This window comes from Salvia hispanica, chromosome 3 (assembly GCF_023119035.1).
Source record: "Salvia hispanica cultivar TCC Black 2014 chromosome 3, UniMelb_Shisp_WGS_1.0, whole genome shotgun sequence".
Classification (NCBI taxonomy): Eukaryota; Viridiplantae; Streptophyta; class Magnoliopsida; order Lamiales; family Lamiaceae; genus Salvia; species Salvia hispanica.
In genome coordinates, this window is record NC_062967.1 from 40,015,714 (window position 1) to 40,040,708 (window position 24,995).

Genomic DNA, 24,995 nt, shown 5'->3' on the forward strand with positions numbered 1-24,995 from the left:
GTACTATATGCTATGTGACATTTAGCTTTCACAATTTTCGAAAATTTGATTGCATTTTCACTGCACAAGCCCACAAATTTGATTCTCAATTTTAAAATATTACTCAAGAAACTTATTGTATTACGTCCAAAATCTCCAAAACGGTGCCAGTCAAGAGATATAAATTTTTTTATAAATATATTAAATTATCAATAAATAGTGAAATAGGCGTGCCCTTTGGCCTATATCACGAGAAATATGAGAAACAATAAAGGGTTAGAAAAAGAAAAATGCTTTAAAAATAACAATAATTAGGAGCCATCCTCTTTCTCTCTCACACCGTTCATTTTGACCTATTACAAAAACAAATTTATTGTAACGCTTTGCAATAATAAAATAATATTGTTCAATATTTTTTGATCACTACATTTTATATTGTAGCATAGAAATATTTTTATCTTTAAATGTACCCCACGCCGTTGGGATTTTGTGGACATGAATAAATTTTTGACAAACTATGATTAACTTGACCGAAAAACTTGTTAAAAATATCCCTAAAATTGACCAATTCCCTTTTAATGTTATATTTTTAAATCACCGATCACTTTTATTTAGGATTTTTTTTCACTTATGTACATACCTGTTTTATTTAGAAATTTTCTCATTATTTGATGATTTTAATTTAATACTTTTTTTTTTATTTTTAAGACGACAACAACAATCACGTAAGTTAAAACGGGTCGGCCAAAACCAAGCCGGTCAAATCCTGATACGGGTCGGGTCGTTTCTCTCATCATTTTTTTAATAAAAAAAAATGGGATTTCTGTTGTTGAACATATTTATTTATGTTTATAAAAAGAGAGCGTCATCCGCTGTTTATCGAAATCGAAACCCTCGCCTTGCTCACGGAATCAATTAGTTTTAGGAATTGTGGCAGAATTTATTGCTCGTGAATGATTCTGTGTGTTTATGCATTTAAATTTATCCGTATGTTTGAGTTTCAAAAGCAGAATCCCTAGATCTGTTGACGCCGCTGCACCTTCTTCGTCCTCCACTGGCGCCCTTGCATTCATTCACTCCGATTCTGTCCGCCTCCATCCCCATCAATCGCCGCCAACGCAAAGCAACACAAAATATAAGGTACTGATTTGCAATTTGCGCAAATTTGAAATGTGAAATGCGCTCTACTGCAATGCAAACGCGTATTTGCGTTTAGACTTCGGTTGGATTGATTTTGTGGCTGCATTTCGCATTTGCAGTATCTATTTGGGATAGTATCAGTTGCATGCAAGAGGAGACGAAGCTACCTCTGATGGCAGTTGGTGATCGCCAATTACTTTCAAGAGCTAGGAGCGTATCAAACTGAGTGGAATTTGGTTAAAAGTTTTCGAGAATGGCTCAGCAGTCGTCGCGGCTTCATCGGCTGCTCACTTTGGTAGACAGTATCCTTATTTGACCTTTTCATTTGGGGATTGTAAAAATTCGTAATTCATTTGGTCTTATATCTTTGGTTGAGTGTTATTAGCTCACACTTTTGCCTCTATTAAAAATCTGGATACTCACCACTTTTTTTGGATTTTTAAATTTTCATTGTTAAAGTATGACAAGGATCTATTTTCATTCATCAATAAACTAAAACACACCTTTTTTACCCTCTCTGTACGTGCTTCCATGTAGTTCCTTTCGTTCTTGTTAATTGGGGGTATATTGAATGATGATTTCTCCTTAACAAATGCTAAGCGGGTTCAACCCAGGCTACAAGGTTTTCTGCAGCAAGGCAGATAGGGGAAATTGCCAAATCACATCCTCAGGACCTGAATGCTCTTTTGAGTAAGGTAGGGTCTTGTGACTTCATTTCTATGTTTTGCACTCTTGAGCTATGACAATATAGCAGATTTATTTGCATATCTCACAGAGACGTCATAATACATTAACCAATGAGACTTTGTTGTATTCGGTAATTACATGTGTTAATAATATTTAACTATTGTAGTTTTATTATATGACATTTGAATGTGGAAATTTATTTTCTCTATTTTTCTTAAGGTGTACATAAAGAAACAGTTATGGTCATTAATAGTAATTTCGATTAATTTATAACAGAGGTTTACAACATTATAAAAAGCTTTGAATAAAAAACGAACCGGGAAGCGTCTTTAGTGTGAAAATATTGAAATGGCCTGTAGTCATTTTACTTGGGAGAGCTTGTGATATTGAAGACTAAACTATGTCCAATTCATATTGGTTTGTTATATTGAGTTAGTTGAGTTGATAACTTGATACGAAATGATGGGACTGAAGGCTACGGATTTTGGTATTTAGAAGCTACTACAAAGTATAGGTCTACTAGGAGGTTCATATAAGCAGATGGGCGATGAGACTAAAGATAACAGAACATGTGGTGTATACCTTATTGGTGCCTCAGTTACCAGTTTTTTAGTTGATGATTGCATCATATGTCGTGCAAGCATGTAATTTCGTAATGTGGTTGTAAAGTAGTATTTAGAGAGTGTTTAATACAACTCTTAAGACTCAAAATTATTGTATCGTCTGTATGTTCATTTTGGAAAAATGATGCCTTCATTTTTTGGTTTGCTAGTTTCTAATTTATTCTTGTATTTCTGCTACCACGCAAATTTATTGCATACTACGGTACTAATTATTGCAATAACACTAGTTGAGTCAGTTGGAGGATGCAATAATGAGTCATTCATTGTTGTAGTTCTAGGGATCTTGGCTTGTGGTTTACACCTGACATTTTGCTTGAATCTTGTTGAATTCTTTTCTGAAACAGTTTGATGTTAGTGGCACTTACTAAGGAGTGAAAAGTCATACTCCCTTCATCCACCAAAAATGGTCCCATTGGTGGAAGGCACGAGTTTTAATGCATTATTAGTAAAGTACTATAAGAGAGAAAGAGATAAAGTGAGTAAAGTTGGATAGAAGAAGAGAAAATGTGATAAAGTAGGAGACAAAAAATAAAAAGTACTCCCTCCCTCCAATAAAAATATGTGCACTTCCCATTTTCGTCCGTCCCATAAAAATATGTGCTTTCCATTTTTGGAAAGTTATACTCCATCCTTCCCCGAATAGGAGTCCCGTTTTTCCATTTTAGTCCGTCTGCGAATAGGAGTCCCGGTTCACTTTGACCATAAATGGTAATAGGGTCCCACCTTCCACTAACTATTTTCCACCCACTTTTCTTAACATTTCTTAATAACCGTGCCGCCCATAAATGGGACTCCTAATGACGAACGGAGGGAGTATCAATTTAATAATGTAGGGCCCACTATCTAATAACACTACTTTAACTACCATTCTCCTCCTCTCTCTTACTTTACCATACCATTCTCCTCCTCTCTCTTACTTTACCAATTTTGTCTTAATTCCCGTGCCATACCCATTGCCCATATGTTTATGGGACGGAGGGAGTAAGTAATAAGCTAAGAGTGACTTCCCATTTTTAGTATGGGACTAATTTTGGTGGACAGAAAGAAATGGAAAGATGAGACTATTTGTTGTGGACAGAGGGAGTAGTTAATATTGGCAAGAGTTCTGCTGCATCAAATCTCTGGTCCAACAATTACTTTAATTTTGAATTTTTCTCTGATTTTATTTTATTTGAGTTGTATCATGTCTATAGATGGATCTATTGGTTCTTATTGTTTACCTGTGAGTACTGGTAATATTGTTTTTAGCTTCTCAATTCAATGTGAGTGTGACCTGATCAATGAAAGTTACAGGTGTCACAGTATCTACGTAGTAAAAAGTGGGATACCAGGGTTGCAGCTGCACATGCCATAGGGGCTATTGCAGAGAATGTCAAACATACATCTGTGACTGAACTTTCCAGCTCTGTTGATGCAAAAATGTTGGAAGCTGGGATATCTGCCACCTTTGATGATGTGGTGGCTTTGCCCAACTGGCATTCTAGAACTGGAGCTGGCACTTCTTTTGGAAGGTTTTTCTCTCTTTATGCTATTTATATTTCTTTTCATTACCTGTTGTTTCTAACTGCTTGCTTAGGATTTCTATGCTGGATGGATATATTACAGGTGGTGTCATCTCGCGATCGAGCCCAGATAATTGTTGCTTATTCTTTTCCTTGAAGTGACTGAAATCTTGCATTTTGCAGTTTTGATCTTAACAAAGTGTTGGAGTTTGGGGCTTTGGTGGCGTCTGGGGGCCAGGTACATTTCCTTGGGAGGTCAAAAGACAATAAATATGTCTTTGTCTTTATCGTAGATGTTTAAGGGTGATATATTTTTTGGATAATGCCATATATAATGCCTGATTTCCGTTTCTGTCATGAATCAATTACAGTGCTTCTTCACCTTATGAAGATATCCTCTATGATACCTTTGTACAAATGTGTTGTATTTTTATGTGCTTCAGTGTTGTAATTATACTTTCCTTGCATGTTCTCTTCTTTCATATGTTTATTTGAAGTGATTTGGCTAGTCTTCTAAATTGGATTTTTTTGGCTGATAGTCCCTACTTTGACAATTAGCTTTCATGGACATTAATTCCTCATGCTAATTACAGGAATATGATATTGCAAGTGACAATTGCAAGAACCCAAAGGAACGACTGGCTCGGCAAAAACAAAATCTTAAGCGTCGGTTGGGTTAGTGCTACTACTTTGACTATCATAATCTATGGAATGGATTTTATCATAATAAAGTGCTCCAAGTGGGCAGAAAGTCTTATTGTTGTTACATCCATACTGCACTAATATCTGCTAATCTGTTTCAATACCCTGCTGTTCTGGTGAATTAGTGCGCTCATAACTCATATCACATGAAGTTTTAGAGTAGAGGTACCATTTTTAAATTTTATTTTAGTTATGGGAGATTCTTTTACCAGAAAAGCAAGTAAGCAACAGATTATAATCGTAGATTTTACCATCATTGTCTTTTTCTTACTACATATCTTATGCTGATGTAAAATATTGATCTGATTTTCTATACCGTGCATCTGTGACACTGGTTTATTGACTTGTTCTTGCAAAAATTCTTCAACTGTTGGCAAAACCTGGTTGTTCTTTTTATTTTTTTCCAGACACTAATGATTCAGTGCAAGAAGCATTGCAACAATTAAGTCCAATACGAAGTACGAACACTTTTTTAGTCTGCAAAATTAGGGTATCTGTTCTTTGTTGTCCTATATCTGATAACTGAACTTGTATCTTGGACTATGTGATGTAAAATATTTCTCAGTCTCCCTTGGTTTACTTGTTACCTGGGGTCCACAGCTCATGTATTAAGAAGATAATTCACTTTCTGTTGGCATGCTATGTGCATTCTGAACTGTATCAAATTGAGTTTCTTGAAGTACCACATATTTGTAACATAAAATTTAATTTCCTAAAACAGCAGACTTCTCATATGCAGGTCTAGACGTCTGTGAGGAGTTCATGGATGTTAATGATGTCATAAGAGACGAGGACCTTATTGAGCAAAAAGTTGCGTACCCTGGGAATGGTACTGCGTTTCAGTATTTCTCCTCACAACGCTCACATAACATCCAAAAATTTGTGACAACCATGGTGCCCACATCCAGATCCAGAAGGCCCAGTGCAAGGGAATTAAATCTCTTGAAACGGAAAGCCAAAATTAATTCAAAAGACCAGTCAAAAGGATGGTCGAAAGACGGGGATACAGAGGTGACACCTTCACATGATATGGTATCACCAAAGAGCATTCCTGTTGACACGTCAAGCTCATATAAGGTGATAAGGAAATTTCTATTGTTTCTTTCTTCCTCATTTTATTGCATATGAAGAGGCTTTTTAGCAGTGCTTCAAGCTCTGTGGAACAACTTCAATATTATCTTGAAATCCCTTTTACCTTTAATTTACAACTTTAGTATTATTGGTATCTTGATGCTTATCATCCATCCAGACTCTCAAACAATTTATTTTTTTGTAGGATTTAACATCTCTCGAGTTTTTGCACCTTATTAGCTATTCAGAATAAAGCTTAGCTTAGCTCAAATTGTAATCTTTTGTATCAATGTATTCTAATTATGATGATTTTTTGCAAAGTTTTCCCACACCAGAGGGGTATGGTTGGAAATTGTTTACTGATATAACTTATTAAAGTTTTTATGTAAGATATTTAGACCACATTTAGATGAATTCAGGATACATATCACAAGTTCCCAAATCCCAAGGACAGTAGCTTCTAGCAGTCTGAATTAGAACTAGGTTGATCCTCTAGCCAGAACATACATGGCCAAAGTTGCAACTTTTCCTTGATTCAGCCTTTCAGGGGTTAAGCCTTTGTTTGCAAATCATTGAAGTTGTTGAACTAAGAAGTTAGATTTCTCCATGTCCCTTTTAATCAAGTAATGGTAAACAAAATTGTCAGACTAATACTTGGTAATAAGAATGATGCACTTCTATATTGTGCTGAGCGATCAAGAATTTATAAAGCTAAATTGATGACTTACTGATCAGGTCATATATTTCTACAACTATTTTTATGAACTTAGTGCAAAATTTGTGGTTTAGATTGCCATCTCCAAGGGTTCACTAAAACCTAAAATGAGATAGGTATCCCATTTTTGGTTTTTGAGAAAAAAATACCTGACTTTAGGTTTACACTAAACCAAAACCTAAAAGTTTTTCAAATTTTGTGAGTACAAAAAGGCATAGCATAGAGAATATTCTTTTAAGTTTGAGTTTGGTGGAAATGGTTGGAGTAAAATCATATTTGATGTGACATTTACACTAAAATGAGTTTGACTTCAGTGTAAATGGTTGGAGATGCTCTTAAAAGCACATTTGTACTGAACACCAGAAATTCTGTGTCAATGATCTTCTAGTTTCTCAACGAATATGAACTTAGTACCATCCAAACACTTCTTCATTGTACAGTTGTACTGTGTGTTCTTCTGAATTTCGTTCTACCAAGTCGTTTCCTTTATATCTGGTCATTCCAATAGTTACATTGTCCAGATAGTTTCTGAAATTAGTTTTAATGCAGCAACTTACAGATGTAATCTCTGATGAGGAGAGTTTTGAAATCGATGGAGATGGGGGTTGGCCTTTCCAAACTTTTGTCGAACAACTCCTTGTGGATATGTTTGATCCTGGTAAGTGTTATTTGCTGTACCATGTTTGATCTTTGCACGAAATATATGTTATATGTTCATAAAATTAAGCTGTCTGGTTGTGTTTCAGTTTGGGAGGTTCGCCATGGTAGTATTATGGCTCTTAGGGAGATATTAACCTATCAAGGAGCGAATGCGGGGATCCTTATGCCTGAAGTGAGCCGCCATAGTTTGCCTGTTTCTAATATGAAAGTTGAAAATGATGACACTACAATAAAACGGGAGAGGGAAATTGATTTGAATTTACAAGTTCCTCTTGATGAATCGGAACCAATTTTGAAGAAACCAAAAATTGAAGATGCAGCATTCCCTATTAGTGAATCCAGTACTGCAGATATAGAGGTCTGTATGAAGGTTGATGAAGAAGGTCTGATTGTAATGCCAGGTTCAACTGGAGAAGTTGATATTAATTTTATGAAGGTGGAATCTCAATCTGTTATTAATGATGCTACTGAGGTGAAGGAATCTACAGAAGACAATGAATCATTGGAGAAGATGAATATATTGAAGAATCTTACTCAAAACTCTGGACTCTTGAACTTTGTTAAAGATGCCAGGAATTCATGGCTGAGAAATTGTGAATTTCTGCAAGATTGTGCAATTCGTTTCTTGTGTGTGTTGTCATTGGACAGGTATGATTTAGATTATAGTTCAGTGATCATAATTTTGTATTTATTAAATAAATATTAAATACTGAAGCTACATAGGGAACTAGAAACTTTGTGGCTCCAAGACCCAAGTATAATAAGTTACTTATTAATTTTACTTAGATTTTCACTAACTATTTGTATATCTTGTTTTACTCTTTCACAACCTTGTTCCTAAGGTTTATAGAATGGCTCAGATGAAAATTTAATCGATTGGAACTTTTGTGAGATTTGATTTGGTGGATTTGACAATTTACAGGTTTGGTGATTATGTCTCTGATCAAGTTGTCGCGCCAGTTAGGGAAACTTGTGCTCAGGCTTTAGGTGCTGTGCTCAAATACATGCCTCCAACATTAGTTAGAGAAACACTGAACATTTTATTGCAAATGCAGGTTAGTATTTGAATATAAAATCATCAGTGTCTAAGTTAACGTTTTTTTCAGGAAGCTCTTTCGGCACCAGCATCTTTTTAATGATTCCTTCTATTCTTTCAGCGTAGACCAGAGTGGGAGATTCGTCATGGGAGTCTTTTGGGCATTAAATATTTAGTTGCAGTTCGACAGGTACTTCAATGTGTGGTGTAATCTTAAACTAGTGTTAATGGTAGGGTGATAGATTGCTCTCAGCTATTTGCCAAATTCACATAAATATTGTGCAACAATATGATTTTTACATTAAGTAATCCAATCTCGAGCAGCCTCGATATTGTTGATAGAGAACGGCAATAGGACTTCTTGCATCTAAAAGAATTGATTATAGCTGTTGTGGTTATTAAATTATAATTTTTGGTGTTGCTGTGAAGAATTTTCACTTTGTCTATCCTGTTTATATGTTACTTAGTGATGACTAAATTTAATTATCTCTTAAATGCCTTTGTGGCACTTTTACTTTTTGATGCTGCTTTTAACAATTATGCTTAATCTGTTTGTCTCTTGTATGATTTTGTGCATTTATACTTTGCAATTTTGTTGCACAACTTTCATTGACATTGCGGTTATTCTGTTATATACCAGGAGTTGCTACATGATTTACTGGGGTCTGTTCTTCCTGCTTGTAGAACTGGGCTTGAAGATCCTGATGATGATGTGAGAGCTGTTGCAGCAGAGGCTCTAATACCAACTTCTGCTGCTCTTGCTTCGATCAAGGGCCCAGTATTGCATTGTATTATTATGCTGCTATGGGACATATTGCTTGACCTGGATGATTTGAGTCCTTCGACTAGCAGGTGTTTTGTTTGGTGTCAATGTGTTGTATATACTATATTGCAAATTTCATTTGTGCTTCTTCACAACATGTTTTCTTAATTAGGTTTTTAGATGAATTATTTTACCCACATACTTCATTTTATGTTGGAATTCTGAATCAGTTGGAAATCATGTCCTGTAGGTGGTCCAGTCTTCTTTCTCTGGGTTCTTGTCAATTTTAATATACGAATACTGATTGCAAACTAAAATGCACATACCGAGCTTAATAACCTGTACTACAGAACCTCTTCACTTCTCAAGTATTAGGCATATCTAGCTCTACGTAATCCTCTTCACCCAGTTTTGAATTTTTAGCTATCTTCTTTCTTGCTTACATGTCACCCGTCTTACTTGCTACTACATCGCATATTCCTTTAATACTTGTGCACTTTGATGTAAATGTTGTCTCTCCCGAGTCCTGACCTATTGTTGATCTTATCTCCTTTCCTTCCATTATTCTCTCCTTTTATGTCTAATTCATAGAGCGGTCAGTTCATTGTTATATTTTTGCGGTTGTAGCTGTAATCATGTGTTTGTTAATAGGGTCAATCAATTCATTGCTATAACGTGCAAGCACATCTCCTATTCTTTGGAAAAATCCCAGGCAAAGTCAGCGTTGAAAGATTTTTTTGTTTGTTAAGATTATAGCTCTGTTATTAGTTTCTAAGCAATAACAGAGTGAAAGAAAGCTTATTAAGAACACAGTATTGCTATAAACTAGTGTGGAAAAAAGAAAGCTTTTAGGTAATTACTCTGGCAAACTTACCAAGAATAAAGTGTTGTTGCTGGTTTCAAAATGATAATTATCTGCACTTGTTCTTCACCTGTAGGACTTTTAATTGTATGCTACCATAATTATTTTCTCCTTGAATTTTGACATTTTCTGATCTCTATTTGCAGTGTAATGAATCTATTAGCAGAAATTTATTCTCAGGAGGAGATGATTCCAAAGACTTTTGGTACGTTGGGCTCTAAAGAGAAACCAGAGCTTGACCTAAATGAAATTGATCTGACAGATGATCTAGAAGAAGGAATGGGTTCTCTAGAGAACCCTTATATGCTATCAACTCTGGCTCCACGGTTATGGCCCTTTATGAGGCACAGCATCACTTCTGTTCGCTTATCAGCCATCCGTACCCTGGTACTAAAGCCTTGTATGATTTAATTTAATTGTGTGACCTCCTAATTAAATTACATGTTTGCAGGAACGCTTGCTTGAAGCTGGCTATAGGAGGAGCATTACTGATGAGTCTAGCTCAATTTGGCCTTCTTTCATAGTTGGTGATACCCTTAGGATTGTTTTCCAGAACCTGCTTCTTGAATCAAATGAGGAGATTCTACTGTGCTCTGAGAGGGTCTGGAATCTCTTAACTAAAGTAAGATCTATCTGTTTAGTTTTCACTTTATGTTGATGCTCAGCTCTTTTGTCTTTTTAGCTAGTTGTTTAAATAATTTTTTTGCCTGCTCACCCTCTGTATGGTGTCCTGTTAGCTCACCCATCTCAGTATTATGCTTAAAATATGTGAAGTTTGTTCAAAGTTTTCTTTTCTTCCTGCTTCCTACTATTTTTGGCACTAAAATGCCTTTCTGATTAAACAGTGTGCGGTGGAAGACTTAGAAAATGCTGTCAAATTGTATTTCTCTTCATGGATTGAGCTTGCTACCACTCCATATGGCTCTCTGTTGGATGCAACGAAAATGTTCTGGCCTGTAGCTCTGCCGCGTAAAAGCCATGTCAAAGCTGCAGCTAAAATTAGAGCAGCAATGTTGGAGAGTGAAAATCAGAAAAATAAGGCCTTAGAATCCACAGAAAGCATGTCTTTAGAGAGAAATGGGGTTGCTTCTGCTGATTCAACTAAAATAGTTGTTGGTGCAGATTTGGATATTTCGGTGACTTGTACACGAGTGCTTACAGCAGCAGCTCTCGGTTTAATGGCTTCTAAGTTAAATGGTCTGTCTTTGCAGCACATATTTGAACCACTTTGGCAGGGGTTGAGTTCATTATCAGGAGTTCAGAGGCAGGTAAAATTCAGACAATGGAAAATCTATGGAGTCTTTCTATGTGTTTCTGTAATTTTGAGTCTATGGACTTTTATTGCATGAATATGGGTTAGACAACATTTTGATGGCTTCTTTTGTTTGTTGATCTGTTCAGGTGGTTTCTATGGTCCTTATATCTTGGTTCAAAGAATTAAACGACATTTCCAAGGCTGATGAGGTTATTGCTGGGATTTCAAGTAAATTTAGGACGTGTTTACTGGATTTATTAACTTGCAGTAACCCAGCATATCCTACAAAAGATTCTCTCCTACCTTATGCTGAACTCTCTAGAACATATAGTAAGATGCGCAATGAGGCAAGTCAATTGTATACTGCTACAGAAGCATCTGGCTTGTACAGTGATATCTTGTCATCTATAGAAGTGGACATTGAGAGTTTAACTGCAGATGATGCTTTGAGTTTTGCATCAAAACTTGCATTTACGGGTAATGGTATTTCTGAAGTCGAATCTGATGGACGGAATCTATTTGAGGAGTTGGAGTCTCTAAAGCAGAAACTATTAACTACTTCTGGATATCTCAAATGTGTCCAGGTAGCTTTTAGTTGCAAATAGAACAACACAGTACAAGTTATTTTGTAACGTAGATATACTCTTACTATTTTTCTGTGAGCACACACTACTCCTGAACTCATTGTTAGTTATATCTGCTCTCCCTGGATGTTTTCTGATATTTTCTGACATTGATTGCTATTTTGTTGTGGTTTCAGAATAATTTGCATCTCACTGTCTCAGCTTTGCTAGCAGCTGCAGTTGTTTGGATGTCAGAGCTTCCAGGGAAACTCAATCCAATCATACTGCCTATAATGTCTTCCATCAAAAGAGAACAGGTATTTTGTACTTATTGTTTTGAAACATCACTATTCACTCTTAACACTATTTTTATGTTGTCTGAAGGAGGAGATACTTCAAAATAAGGCCGCTGAATCATTAGCAGAGCTTATTTATCACTGCATCGGACGCAAACCCAGTCCAAATGACAAGCTAATTAAGAATTTATGTACTTTTGCATGCATGGATCCTTGTGAAACTCCCCAGGCAGTAGCTCTTAGTTCTGTTGGGTCAATTGAAGACCATGATCTATTAGCCTCTGGGAGTAGTAGTGGTAAGCATAGATCAAAAGTTAATATGCTCCCTGCTGGGGAAGACCGGTCGAAAGTAGAAGGTTTCATTAGCAGACGGGGGTCTGAACTTGCATTGAAATATTTATGCATAAAGTTTGGTGATTCTTTGTTTGACAAACTACCTAAGATCTGGCATTGCCTTGTTGAGGTCCTCAAACCTTGTAATCATGAATGCCTGACTCCAGAAGATGAGAAGCTGATTGATCAGTCTATTAATTCTGTCAACGATCCTCAGATTCTGATTAACAATATCCAAGTAAGCATTTTTGTTTTTTATTCAATGACACATGTAAGGGAAATCAATACTTTTGCAATAAATCTTCAGTAAATGGAAGCTCCTTTCTCCTTGAGTTTTACTTTTAAGATATATGCAATTTATGTACTTTTGCATCAAAGGAAGTAGGTCTTGCTAGGCTTTGTGAGTATAACCTGAAAATACCCTATGATAATTATGATAGTAAATGTAGCTGGAAATAAACCTAATGTATGTATATGTACATGCTATATTAAGAGTCAGCTATTTTTATGCATTATAATGATAAATGACTGCATAATTGAATAACTACTTCTGATATCAGGTAAAATATCTCACTCTTTCCTTATTTTTGGTTTTTCTTTGGTTGTGGCAGGTGGTTCGTTCTATTGCTCCTTCCCTGGAGGCAACACTCAGGCAGAAAATGCTAACTCTCTTGCCATGTATTTTCAGATGTGTCAGACATACTCATATTGCTATAAGATTAGCTGCTTCAAGATGTATCACAGCAATGGCTAAGTCAATGACTTTGGATGTCATGGGGCCATTTATTGAGAATGTTGTTCCAATGTTAGGCGATATGTCATCTGTGCATGCCAGACAAGGGGCTGGCATGCTTGTTAGTTTGCTAGTACATGGGTTGGGTTTGGAACTGGTCCCATATGCTCCTTTGTTGGTTGTCCCTCTTTTGCGGTGCATGGGTGACTGTGATCACTCGGTTAGACAGACTGTAACACATAGTTTTGCTACCCTGGTGCCACTTCTTCCACTAGCACGTGGTGTGTCTCCACCTGTTGGCTTGACTGACCGTATGTCTAAAAATAAGGAGGATGCACAATTTCTAGAGCAGCTAGTTGACAATTCTCATATTGAAGACTACAAACTCCCATTTGAGCTAAAAGTGACCCTTCGGAGGTAACTACTCTTTTCTGTCTATAATTTTTCTGCATTTTGATTTTTGCGGTAGATTGGATTAAACAAGTGTAACACGTGATTTATTGTCAATGCAGTAGGAAGAATTGTCTTCTTTTTCCATATCATGGTACTCTTTAGCAGGCTTGGTTTTTGATTCATAAATTTTGAAATAGATCATTCTGTCCCAGCATTATGTTGGTCTTTTTGGTAAGGAAGGAAAAGGACTATATTTGAAAACTTGAAGGAATCCCTTCATTAGATTGGGGAGAAGATGCTTTTTTGGGTCAGGTCGGCAGTGGATTTTTAAAAATCACACCGAAAATTAAATGTATTTGATGCTACTAGAATATATAGTATACCATTTAGTTTCTCCTTTTGTTTGTTTGGGACTCTTTCAACTTTTCAAGAGGATTTTTATCTGTATGATAAAAAGAGAATTTTCCCTAGGATTAGTCTTATTTTGTTACTTTTCCTGTTTTTACCTTCTATGCTTATTATATGCCTGAGCATTTGGTTTGCAATTATTAATTTTTTAGTATTAATTCCTGTCTTATTCTCATCTCTCATTTCTGATTTACATTTCCCCCTGCCATCTGAACTATTCTTTGACTGGTAAGTGTTGTTTACTCATATTTTTGCCTTTTCTTTTTACGTTCAGGTATCAACAAGAAGGTATAAACTGGCTAGCATTTTTAAGACGGTTCAATCTTCATGGAATCTTATGTGATGATATGGGCCTCGGTAAGACCCTTCAGTCATCAGCAATTGTGGTATCTGATATAGCAGAGCATGTTGCTGCAAATAAGGATGAGGATTTGCCACCATCATTAATTATATGTCCTTCAACCCTTGTCGGACACTGGGTCTACGAGATAGAGAAGTTTATTGATCCGTCTCTTTTGACAACACTTCAATACATTGGTTCTGCTCAAGAGCGATCTTCGCTGCGACCACAATTTAGCAAGCACAATGCAATTGTAACATCATATGATGTTGTCCGGAAAGATATTGATCATCTCAAGCAGTTCCTATGGAATTATTGTGTCCTAGATGAAGGACACATTATAAAAAACTCAAAGTCTAAAGTCACAGTTGCTGTGAAACAGATTATGGCTAAGCATCGCCTCATATTGAGTGGAACACCTATCCAGGTTTGTCATCTGATTTATGTTCCTTTTGCAAGCATAGTTTGTGCTGGTTATTGACTAAAACTCTGTTTCCATTTTCAGAACAATGTGTTGGATCTTTGGTCTCTTTTTGACTTCCTTATGCCGGGTTTTCTTGGAACGGAAAGACAAGTATGCCATATATCTCTCACTTTTTGACACTGTTTTTTATTTGTTTATCCATGGCATTATGGTCAGTGGATCATATTATGTCATAGCCTCACATGCTTATGGAGTAACACTCTCTTAGTGTTGTGTGGTAAATACTTAGAATTTGAAATAAATTTATATATGCTATGCATATTCTGCAATTTAAGACTCAAGAAGGATATGATTGACTGTTCATACTTTCCAGAGCATTAGTTTCTATATGGCAGAGCATGATACTGTATATATATATGTGTATTCTTGGAAAGTAGCATGTGAAGTTACTTGTAGTTCTAAGTGAAAATAGGCCTTTTTTGAGGATAGCTGATATCATGAGGATTGCCCGTGAAAACTGGATGTATTGTGATGCAATTATCCATTCAAAAAGGGACCACATATACAGTAAATTCATGTTACAATATCAGTGGAACCATGATCAACCACTACTTGTCTATACTAATATAATGTGATGGAGCATCTATTAGTCCGTAGTCTAAGCATGGTGCTTCAACAGTTTCAGGCCACTTATGGGAAGCCTCTGTTAGCAGCCCGGGACCCCAAATGTTCAGCAAAAGATGCAGAAGGAGGGATACTGGCTATGGAAGCATTGCACAAGCAGGTGTTTGTTTTAATTGTGACCCTTTTATCCACTGAAACAATCTATCAGCATTCAGATGAAGTTTTTCTATTACGAATTCGTAATCCATCATGTTTGGTTGGGTGCTTCTCTATTATAGGTCATGCCTTTCCTTTTGCGCCGTACAAAAGCAGAAGTCTTATCTGATCTGCCAGAGAAGATTATTCAGGACAGATATTGCGACTTGAGCCCTGTACAACTGAAACTGTATGAGCAGTTTTCTGGTTCCCATGTCAGAAAAGAAATCTCAAATATAGTAACAGAAAATGAAGATGCAGCACCGGCTCCCAAGGCATCTTCACATGTTTTCCAGGTATTTAGTGTTCTTGTGACAAATCTATTTGTATTTATCATGCCCTAATAACCTCCCCCTTTTTATGTTTCAGGCCCTTCAGTATTTGCTGAAACTTTGTAGTCATCCGTTACTGGTTGTTGGTGAAAGAATCCCAGAATCACTGCTGCCTGTTCTATCTGAACTTGTTCCTGCAAACTCTGATATCGCTTCAGAGCTTCATAAGCTCTACCATTCGCCTAAACTTGTTGCTCTCCAGGAGATAATGGAAGAGTGTGGAATAGGAGTTGATGCATCCAATTCCGAGGGTGCAATTTCTGTTGGTCAGCACAGAGTTCTGATATTTGCACAACATAAAGTAATGGATTCCGTATCTCTTGTCAATGAAAACTGCTCTTGAGTGTTTGGTTTTTTATTTTTTAATTGTGACTCTTTATGCAGGCTCTTTTGGACATTATTGAAAAAGACTTGTTTCAAACGCATATGAAAAAGTGAGTAGCACCTGTTATTGTCAAAATATTTAAGAGTTTCCTAGTGGTTCTCTTTATTCGTAAGATACCTCTCATAATGATTGCTTATGTCTCCATCCAAGCAGTGTTACATATTTGCGTTTGGATGGATCTGTCGAACCTGAGAAACGCTTTGAAATTGTCAAAGCTTTCAACTCTGACCCTACAATTGATGCTCTACTGCTCACAACACATGGTAGGATTTCTTTCACTTGCTAAAGCTAAGAAAGTAAAGTACTTGTAATTGTGACTTGAACCTTATATTATTGCTTTCAGTTGGTGGCCTTGGTTTGAACTTGACATCCGCTGATACCCTTGTTTTCATGGAGCATGACTGGAATCCCATGAGAGATCACCAGGTAGGGATAGAATCAGCACTATCTACTATTAGTATTCTCTGGCAGGTTTTCTGAAAGAGTAGAATTATGGGTTTTTTTTGGGATGTTGCTTATCTGCTTTTTATCCTTAGATCCACTGATTGCAATGTTCTAATGCTCATGTGACAAAGTTTGTGAATTTTGGATTATCAAGTATAGAGCATGAGTATTGGCTTCAGCTTGCCATGAACAATCCATTATTTCTATTTGAAACCTAGCGAACCTTTCAAGTGATTGAACTCCTTCCATACCAATCTGGCCAAACGTTAGATAATCCAGACTTGATTTTAAACATGATTGATATCTTTGACCAAAAACAGGACAACAGCTCTGACTGGAGAGAGAGATTTTGCATAAGATAATCCATAATTTTTACACATTGTACGACTTGCATAAGTTACAATTTTGAGTAGGCCTTTTTATTTAATCTGAAATAGTGATGATATGACCCTTTAACACCTATGTCTATTCATGAAGGAATACTAAATTTAATTGATACCGTCTCCATACCATGTTAATTTAGTAAATGCACTTGCTATAAGGTCGATCATCGTATGAATCATGCTTTTACATATAAGAAAAATACAAAACTGATTTCTGCTATACTTGCAGGCAATGGACAGAGCTCACAGGTTAGGCCAGCGGAAAGTTGTGAATGTCCACCGTCTTATCATGCGAGGCACCTTAGAGGAGAAGGTGATGAGTCTCCAAAAGTTCAAAGTGTCAGTAGCTAATACTGTGATAAATGCAGATAACGCCAGCATGAACACAATGAACACAGATCAGTTACTTGATCTATTCACTTCAGCCGAAGGCCAAAAGGTAATACTGCTCTCGGCATTCTGCAGAAGTGACATTGCTTCACATAATTTCCATCTCATGAACGACCTGTTTGTTATACAGGGAACACGAGCCTCTAAATCATCAAAGGCAGGTGCCGATGAAGCAAAAATGCCCGGCAGGGGCAAGGGACTAAAGTCAATTCTTGGCGGGCTAGAAGAACTGTGGGACCAATCACAATACACTGAAGAATACAATCTGAACCAATTTTTGGCAAAGCTAAATGGCTGAGTGGAACACAGGGAGTGAAGGAGTATCGTCATCCTGACTCACGCGGCAGCAGAATAAGCTGTGCAGGATGTACAAAGTGTGAATTCTATAAGCGCAGCAGCAGCTTCAGTTTTGACATTTAGGTTATAGATGCATCATCTCTTTTCTTTTCTTTTCTTTTTGAAGTCAATTATTTGTAGTTTATTTTAGTGCTTGCTGTGGGGAAAAGCCATGAAGTAGAGTTTAGGTTGGGCTTTGTTGCCACCATAAGCCAATGCAGATATAGCTCAGGGGCCCTACGCTACCACATTCTGTAAATTTTGGATTCTGTAAATACATTCAGATTATCCTAATTTACGCCTCTTTTCCCAAATTATCTTCATTTTTTTCTTACCAATTTCCCAGATTTATCTTCATTTTTATCTGCGTATGACATATCCTACTATCAAACATCCCAGGCTATGAATAGTCAATTAATCACCTATTGCTAGTTTATACTCGCTCAGTCCCATTCAAGATGACCACATTCTTGAGTGGCACAGGATTTTACAACTGAATATTTTAATGAGGAGAAAGGAGAGAGATCTTTTTCCAAATATAGAAAATGAACATCTTGAATGGGATAGAGAGAGTGTGATTTGATAACATATCGAACTTATATACTCACAGTTTGAGGGTTATGAAGCAGTGGAACGCCTGAATGAACGGTTTTCAGGTATATCTAATTGCAGTGCCACAGAATTGCTTATTAATAAGTGAAAATAGATGGCTTCCTGGGCCCGAATAAACTTTCGTAAAAGACACTAATTTTTTGTGAAGCAGTACAATAGAACGTAAAATGGGTTGCTTGATGCTTCACTAGAATAGAATGTACAAATTTTGTAGAGTAAAATGCTCACCTGTTAAAGTCAGTGTGCAATTGATAATTATGGTTGCTTTTCTTTGTTTTAGTTCCTACTTGGAAACTATTGATGACACATGTCTTGGAACTTGGATGATGTTGTATTGAATATCCTCCTTGAGGTTGTTATCCTGCTTAACTTCTTACTTTGAGTTCAAGATTCGTTTTCGTTCCCAGAAATGATTATTTCTCATAACATAAGATAATTTTTTACTTTTACTCATGTTCAATATCTTGATTGCATCTCAATACAGTTATTTTATCGCAAATGGATATCCTATTTCTAATGCAATCGAATATTGTTCTAGGTTGCATATTCATTTTTTTTTCATATTCAAGATTAGGCTGGCAATATATGTATTCTGAAATTGTATTTAGACAATTTTCGGGCCTCAATGTAATAATCACCGAATGAGGTGAGAACGTTAAACTGTAGAATGTGTTACAACGGTGAATGTAGTTCGTTGTCACGAGATATACAGGGTAATGCAGGCCCTGGTAGACCAGATGGTACCGTTGCTAACAGATGTTGCACGATTATAAGGAACGGATTCATCGACAAAGCAAACGCTTTGAGTAAATCGATCTTGCAAGGAAAGCATATGAAAGAAAGTACAGCTAACAACCTCGGTTTCACTACTTATGCCAACCATGTCTCTCTGCAGGCTTTCCTCCGCCATGCAAACGCTGCTTTGATCCATTTCTCCCTTTTCATGCGACATCTTGAAAGGGAAGAATGTGATGGGGAAACTTTTGAAGAATATGAAAAACTCTTGTTTTTTCTTTATAATTAGTAGTATCATGTTATGCAATGAGTTTAGGTTACAATTTTAATTATAGAGATATACTACTATTTGGGTAGAAAGTGGTCACATAAAAACAACTGGTATTTGAAGCTTTGCTGCAACTCCTCTATAAAATTCTTTTCCTTATAGTGGATTTTTCTTAAAATTTTTGCGAGTAATGTTTTTCATTGTATTTTCAATCTAACCTTATAACTTTTGAGTGGAATAAATTAATCGAAATCAAAGGTGTTTCACGGGCGATACATTTCTACATATCTCAGTTCATATCCAACTTTGGCACATCATCTTTCCTCTTTTCGATCACAACTTATTTTTAATTTTGCAGTCATAATCTACTCCTTTATAAAATTAAATAAATAACACTATTAACAGAATTATTCCAATAAAATTCATAAAAATTACTTTGATTAAAAATTTAAAATTAGGTGATAACCTGGGTAGGAGTTGAGAAAATCATCTCCCAATCGGCCAATCCAAACAAAAAAAAGGGAAAAATCTAAATACTCCCTCCGTCCTGGATTAGAAGTCACTTATTATTATGGCTCGTGTTTTAAGAAAGAGTTGAAGTGTATAATAAATGAAGTGAGACGGTGGAGTGTGTAATAAATGGAGTGAGATGGTAGAGTGTGTAATAAATGAAGTAAGTTGATTGAAACTGAGTCCCTTTTGACTTTTTGGAGTAGGTCAAGTTTTTTAATTTTGTTTTGGTTTATTTTTATGTAGATAATGACATTTAGATGTAATTTTGATGAACAATGGGATAAAATTGTATGACCAGATATAGAAAATTCTAAATGTGACTCTTAAACTGGGACAGACTTTTATGGCAAAAAGTGACTCTTAATCTGAGACGGATGGAGTAATCAATATGCTGTGGTGTTGGACTATATAAAGTACTCCCTCCGTTTCCGATTAAGAGTCACACTTTGACCGGACACGAGTTTTAAGAAATGTAAATAAAAGTTGGCTGAAAAAGTTAGTGGAATGTAGGATCTACTTTTTTATATTGGTTTTATAATAAAATGTGAATGAAATGAGTTAGTGAAATATGGGATCTACTTCCATTTATGATAAAAATAAAGTGTGACTCTTAATTGGGAACGGAAACGGAGGGAGGAGGGAGTATGACACAAAGCCCAATATAAAAACCAAAGCAGAGGAATCGAGCCTCACATCCAAACTCATCTTTGTGAATCACTACTATCAGAGTGAATGGATATCGAGAAATCCGCGGCCGTATTCGTGGCCGGGCACCGCGGCCTGGTGGGGTCTGCGGTGGTCCGCAAGCTGAGCTCTCTGGGCTACACCAACCTGCTCCTCCGGTCCCACGCGGAGCTGGATCTGACATCCCAATCAGCCGTGGACGGCTTCTTCGCGGAGCATAAACCCCAGATCGTGATCCTCGCCGCCGCCAAAGTGGGCGGCATCCACGCCAATAACACCTACCCGGCCGATTTCATCAGCGTCAACCTCCAAATCCAAACCAACGTCATCTCCTCCGCCTTCAACCACAAAGCCCTAAAACTCCTCTTCCTCGGATCCTCGTGCATTTACCCCAAATTCGCCCCGCAGCCCATCCCCGAATCCGCCCTCCTTACCGGCCCGCTCGAGCCCACCAACGAGTGGTACGCCATCGCCAAGATCTCCGGCATCAAACTGTGCCAGGCCTTGCGCATCCAGCACTCTTTCGACGCCATCTCCGCCATGCCCACCAACCTCTACGGCCCCAACGACAACTTCCACCCTCACAACTCCCACGTTCTCCCCGCTCTGCTGCGCAGGTTCCACGAGGCCAAACTGGGCCAGTTGGAGAATGTGGTGGTTTGGGGGAGCGGGACGCCGCTGCGGGAGTTCCTTCACGTCGATGATCTCGCCGACGCCATCGTCTTCCTGCTGGACAACTACAGTGGGCTGGAGCATGTCAATGTGGGGAGTGGAAAGGAAGTTACCATCAAGGAGCTGGCAGAATTGGTGAAGGAGGTTGTAGGGTACCAAGGCCACATCATCTGGGATTCCACCAAGCCCGATGGCACTCCCAGGAAGCTCATGGATAGCTCCAAGCTTGCCACTTTGGGATGGGAGCCCAACATTTCTCTCAAGGATGGACTTGCACATACTTACAAATGGTATTTGGAGAATCTTCATTCTTAACCTCATTATCCTATTACTATGTATCTTCATTCTCTATTTTTGTTATGTTGTTGGAGAATCATTATATACATTCATCATTTCTGCTATTTTGGAAGTTTCGTATGCAATAATTGTCCATTAACAATCTCTTGTAACCTCTAACACCAGTTTGCTTGCTCATGAGGATAGCTGAATGTTTGCTTTGTACTACTATATGATTAGAGAGTTTTTGTTAGAGCTAGTGACTGTTGCAAGTGTTGCTTAAGTGCTTCGATTGCTATATCCTAGCAAATAGGATAGCTTTACCTGCTTTATGCACAACTTAAGATCACTTTTTCTTGTGCTGCTATTAACCATGGAATGATAACTTTTATGCTTTGTGCTAGAAATATGAGTATTAATGGATGTTTATTGACCATAGCAGGATTATGGAAATATTGTGGCAAATGCTGGAACTTTTATTTTGCTAGCTTGATTTAAGATAGAAAGCATAGGATTTCGGATCGATTACAATGGGGGATGTGAACTCACTCAATGCATAAGTTTACCGATATGATCATCTCTAAAATGTGTGAAACTGTGTGATTGGGACTCCTTAGCACTTCTATTCCTCCTTTAAAATGTGTGAAAATGAGTATATTAGATCTTAAAACAACTGAGGAAAACAAAATAGTAACACTAAAAATATTACAACCAAAATTTTGATTCCTTAAGAAATTGTTGGCATATACTTGTTAAAGCTTGTACTCCTTTCCTTAGCAGTGGAAAATTTTCATTTTTTTTTTGTTTCCTTTGACTCCAAACCGTCTCAGGTCTCTCTTATTGGCAGCCTTTCTCTTTTGTTTCTCTTTCATCCTTTCAAGCTCGAGTCTCTTCTTTGTCTTCCATTTCTCCATTTCTCCTTCTTTTCTTCTGGTGAAATTACCATGTTTGTTGATCCATGAGCGATGCACCAAACTACTTGTTGGGAACTAATTGAGTGTGAACGTAGTTGAGATGGTTGCCTCAACATAGTAAATATGGGTACTTGACTCTTGAAGGATTTGCCTTTTTTTTTTTTTTTTTCATGCAACCGATGAGCTTCATTACCATTCAACTTTCTACATGCATACAAAATCTACACACAGATGTGCGCGTTTTGTACGCATGATGTACACAGTCCAACATCATATTCATAATCAAATGGATTATAAGAAGGTTCGAAATATGAAATTTGATTGCTGGGAAGTAAAAAACAATACAAGGATAATAATCAAATGAGGAGTTCATGGATGTGAATGATGTCATAAGAGACGAGGACCTTATTGAGCAAAAAGTTGCGTACCCTGGGAATGGTACTGCGTTTCAGTATTTCTCCTCGCAACGCTCACATAACATCCAAAAATTTGTGACAACCATGGTGCCCACATCCACATCCAGAAGGCCCAGTGCAAGTGAATTAAATCTCTTGAAACGGAAAGCCAACATTAATTCAAAAAACGAGTCAAAAGGATGGTCGAAAGACGGGGATATAGAGGTGACACCTTTACATGATATGGTATCACCAAAGAGCATTCCTTCATATAAGGTGATAAGGAAATTTCTATTGTTTCTTTCTTCCCCATTTTATTGCATATGAAGAGACTTTTTAGCAGTGCTTACAAGCTCTGTGGAACAACTTTAATATTATCTTGAAATCCCTTTTACCTTTAGTTTACAACTTTAGTATTATTGGTATCTTGATGCTTATCACCCATCCAGACTCTCAAACAATTTATTTTTTTGTAGGATTTAACATCTCCTGAGTTTTTGCACCTTATTAGCTATTCAGAATAAAGCTTAGCTTAGCTCAAATTGTAATCTTTTGTATCAATGTATCCTATCCTAATTATGATGATTTTTCGCAAAGTTTTACCACACCAGAGGGGTATGGTTGGAAATTGTTTACTGATAGTATTAACTTATTAAAGTTTTCACGTAAGATATTTAAACCACATTTAGATGAATTCAGGATACATATCACAAGTTCCCAAATCCCAAGGACAGTAAGGGTTCTTCTAGCAGTCTGAATTAGAACCAGGTTGATCCTCTAGCCAGGACATACATGGCCAGAAATTGCAACTTTTCCATTTTTCAGCATTTGTTTGCAAATCATTGAAGTTGTTGAACTAAGAAGTTAGATTTTTCCATGTCCCTCATGCTGCAACTCCTCTATAAAATTCTTTTTTCTTTATAGTGGATATTTTTTTTTTGTGAGTAATATTTTTCATTGTATTTTCAATCTAACCTTATAACTTTTCTGTGAAATAAATTCATCGAAATCGTTGGAATTGTCAAAAGGTGTTTCACGGGCGATACATCTCTACATATCTCAATTCATATCCAATTATCCCAATAAAAATTAGTTCTTTTATTAAAAATTTAAAATTAGGTGATAACCTGGGGGTAGGAGTTTAGAAAATCGGCTCCCAATCCAAAAAAAAATAAAAAAAATCGATATGTAGGTGATGATCTGGGCGGGAGCTGAGAAAATCAGATCCCAAAAACAAGGCCAGCATCCTGATAATGTAGGTGAGCTTACTGACCATTCACACAGCGCCACAGCATTTAAGCTGATGTGTGACTGGCTAATTAGCTACCATTTTTACAATCCACCAAATCAAAACTCATAACAAATCAACAAGATTTGATTGCTTTTACAAAACTCAAACTGAAATGATGCATTGCTATACAGCATCGAACCGACCGAATCAAAACTTATAACAAATCATCAACAAAGATGCAGATTTTGATTGACTTTTGAAAACATTATAAACTGAAATGCTGTAGATATGCGGATCGAGATGAAGGAATCAAATTGGTTTTGAATTCTACAACTGGACTAGCTAGCGGTAACCTACCTTGTTTTAATTGCGGATCCATTGCTTGCTTTATCCGCCATTTCTATCTCAAGAGGAGAGGATGATAAAGCTAATTTATGGGCTGCGGAAGTGTTGGCTAGGGTTTTTGCTATGCACAACACAGCCGCCACATGACAAATTGTAATTATAATTATATGTGAATCAATAATTAAAAATTGTAAATTACTCCACTTTTTAATTAAATAAATAGGCCGGGTGCGTTATATTGTTTTCTATTTAAATTGCTAACTTGTTAACTCATCAATATAATGTACTCCCTCCGTCTCATAAAAGTTGAGATAAAACTTTTGGGCACGGAGATTAAGAATTTATATTAAATAAATAGGAGAGATGAAAAAAGTAGGAAAGATAAGAGAGAGTAAAGTAAATGATGGAATAAAATAAGAGTAATTAGATGTTTTGTCTTTTGTTAAAAAAGGAAATGACTCAACTTTGTTGGGACGGACTAAAAAGGAATACGACTCAACTTTTATGGGACGGAGGGAGTATTAAAAATCTCAACACGGTGACATCAAAATGTCAACACATAAGAGCATCTGCAATGGTGTCTTAGGCCAGCAATAGGCCAGCCATTCTCTCCCCTGCCACGTCGGCAACACTAAAAAATCCACCTGCCACATCAGATTTAGGCCAGCCATAGGCCAGGCCCGCAATAAAAATAATTCAAAATATACTACATTTGCGGAATTAAAATTACAATTAAAATACGGAATTAAATTTACGACACATATACGGGAAAATTA

At 36.9% G+C, this 24,995-nt stretch overlaps 2 protein-coding genes and 1 long non-coding RNA gene across 6 annotated transcripts; 2 read left to right on the forward strand and 1 right to left on the reverse strand.

Moving 5' to 3' along the window:
- Positions 1–847: 847 nt before the first annotated feature.
- LOC125211785 (TATA-binding protein-associated factor BTAF1) lies at positions 848–17,888 on the forward strand. 4 transcript variants are annotated; one of them, XR_007174563.1, is made up of 30 exons: positions 848–1,119; positions 1,239–1,421; positions 1,720–1,814; positions 3,723–3,940; positions 4,115–4,169; positions 4,525–4,606; positions 5,373–5,710; positions 6,969–7,077; positions 7,166–7,727; positions 8,002–8,134; positions 8,237–8,305; positions 8,756–8,967; positions 9,887–10,127; positions 10,192–10,362; positions 10,586–11,008; positions 11,142–11,579; positions 11,756–11,875; positions 11,943–12,425; positions 12,799–13,337; positions 13,996–14,488; positions 14,567–14,635; positions 15,165–15,269; positions 15,388–15,600; positions 15,674–15,937; positions 16,021–16,070; positions 16,175–16,284; positions 16,365–16,447; positions 17,078–17,161; positions 17,217–17,287; positions 17,369–17,510. XR_007174563.1 is itself a non-coding variant. In XM_048111717.1 (29 exons), the coding sequence occupies exons 2-29, from the start codon at positions 1,373–1,375 to the stop codon at positions 17,534–17,536; spliced, it is 6,102 nt and encodes a 2,033-aa protein (XP_047967674.1). In that variant the 5' UTR covers positions 848–1,119; positions 1,239–1,372; the 3' UTR covers positions 17,537–17,888. The 4 variants fall into 4 exon arrangements, 2 of the variants coding, with proteins under 2 accessions (XP_047967674.1, XP_047967676.1); XR_007174564.1 differs by having other exon boundaries at positions 17,078–17,097; positions 17,369–17,422; XM_048111717.1 differs by having other exon boundaries at positions 17,078–17,287; positions 17,369–17,888.
- Positions 17,889–20,408: 2,520 nt separating this feature from the next.
- On the forward strand, positions 20,409–21,459 carry LOC125214403 (putative GDP-L-fucose synthase 2). Its single transcript, XM_048115412.1, has one exon. It carries the CDS (start codon positions 20,435–20,437, stop codon positions 21,371–21,373), a length of 939 nt encoding a protein of 312 aa, XP_047971369.1. The 5' UTR covers positions 20,409–20,434; the 3' UTR covers positions 21,374–21,459.
- Positions 21,460–21,789: 330 nt separating this feature from the next.
- On the reverse strand, positions 21,790–24,334 carry LOC125214404. Its single transcript, XR_007175107.1, has 2 exons — positions 22,677–24,334; positions 21,790–22,264 (listed from the first exon to the last, which is right to left on the reverse strand). It is a non-coding gene; the product is annotated as an uncharacterized LOC125214404 (long non-coding RNA).
- Between the last annotated feature and the right edge of the window lie 661 nt (positions 24,335–24,995).

Coding starts and splice junctions, on each gene's coding strand:
- LOC125214403 (XM_048115412.1), top strand. CDS start 20,435: ATGGATATCGAGAAATCCGCGGCCGTATTCGTGGCCGGGCACCGCGGC.
- LOC125211785 (XM_048111717.1), top strand. CDS start 1,373: ATGGCTCAGCAGTCGTCGCGGCTTCATCGGCTGCTCACTTTGGTAGAC. Junction 7,078..7,165: donor TGTGGATATGTTTGATCCTG/GTAAGTGTTATT, acceptor GTTGTGTTTCAG/TTTGGGAGGTTCGCCATGGT. Junction 15,270..15,387: donor TGGAAGCATTGCACAAGCAG/GTGTTTGTTTTA, acceptor TCTCTATTATAG/GTCATGCCTTTCCTTTTGCG.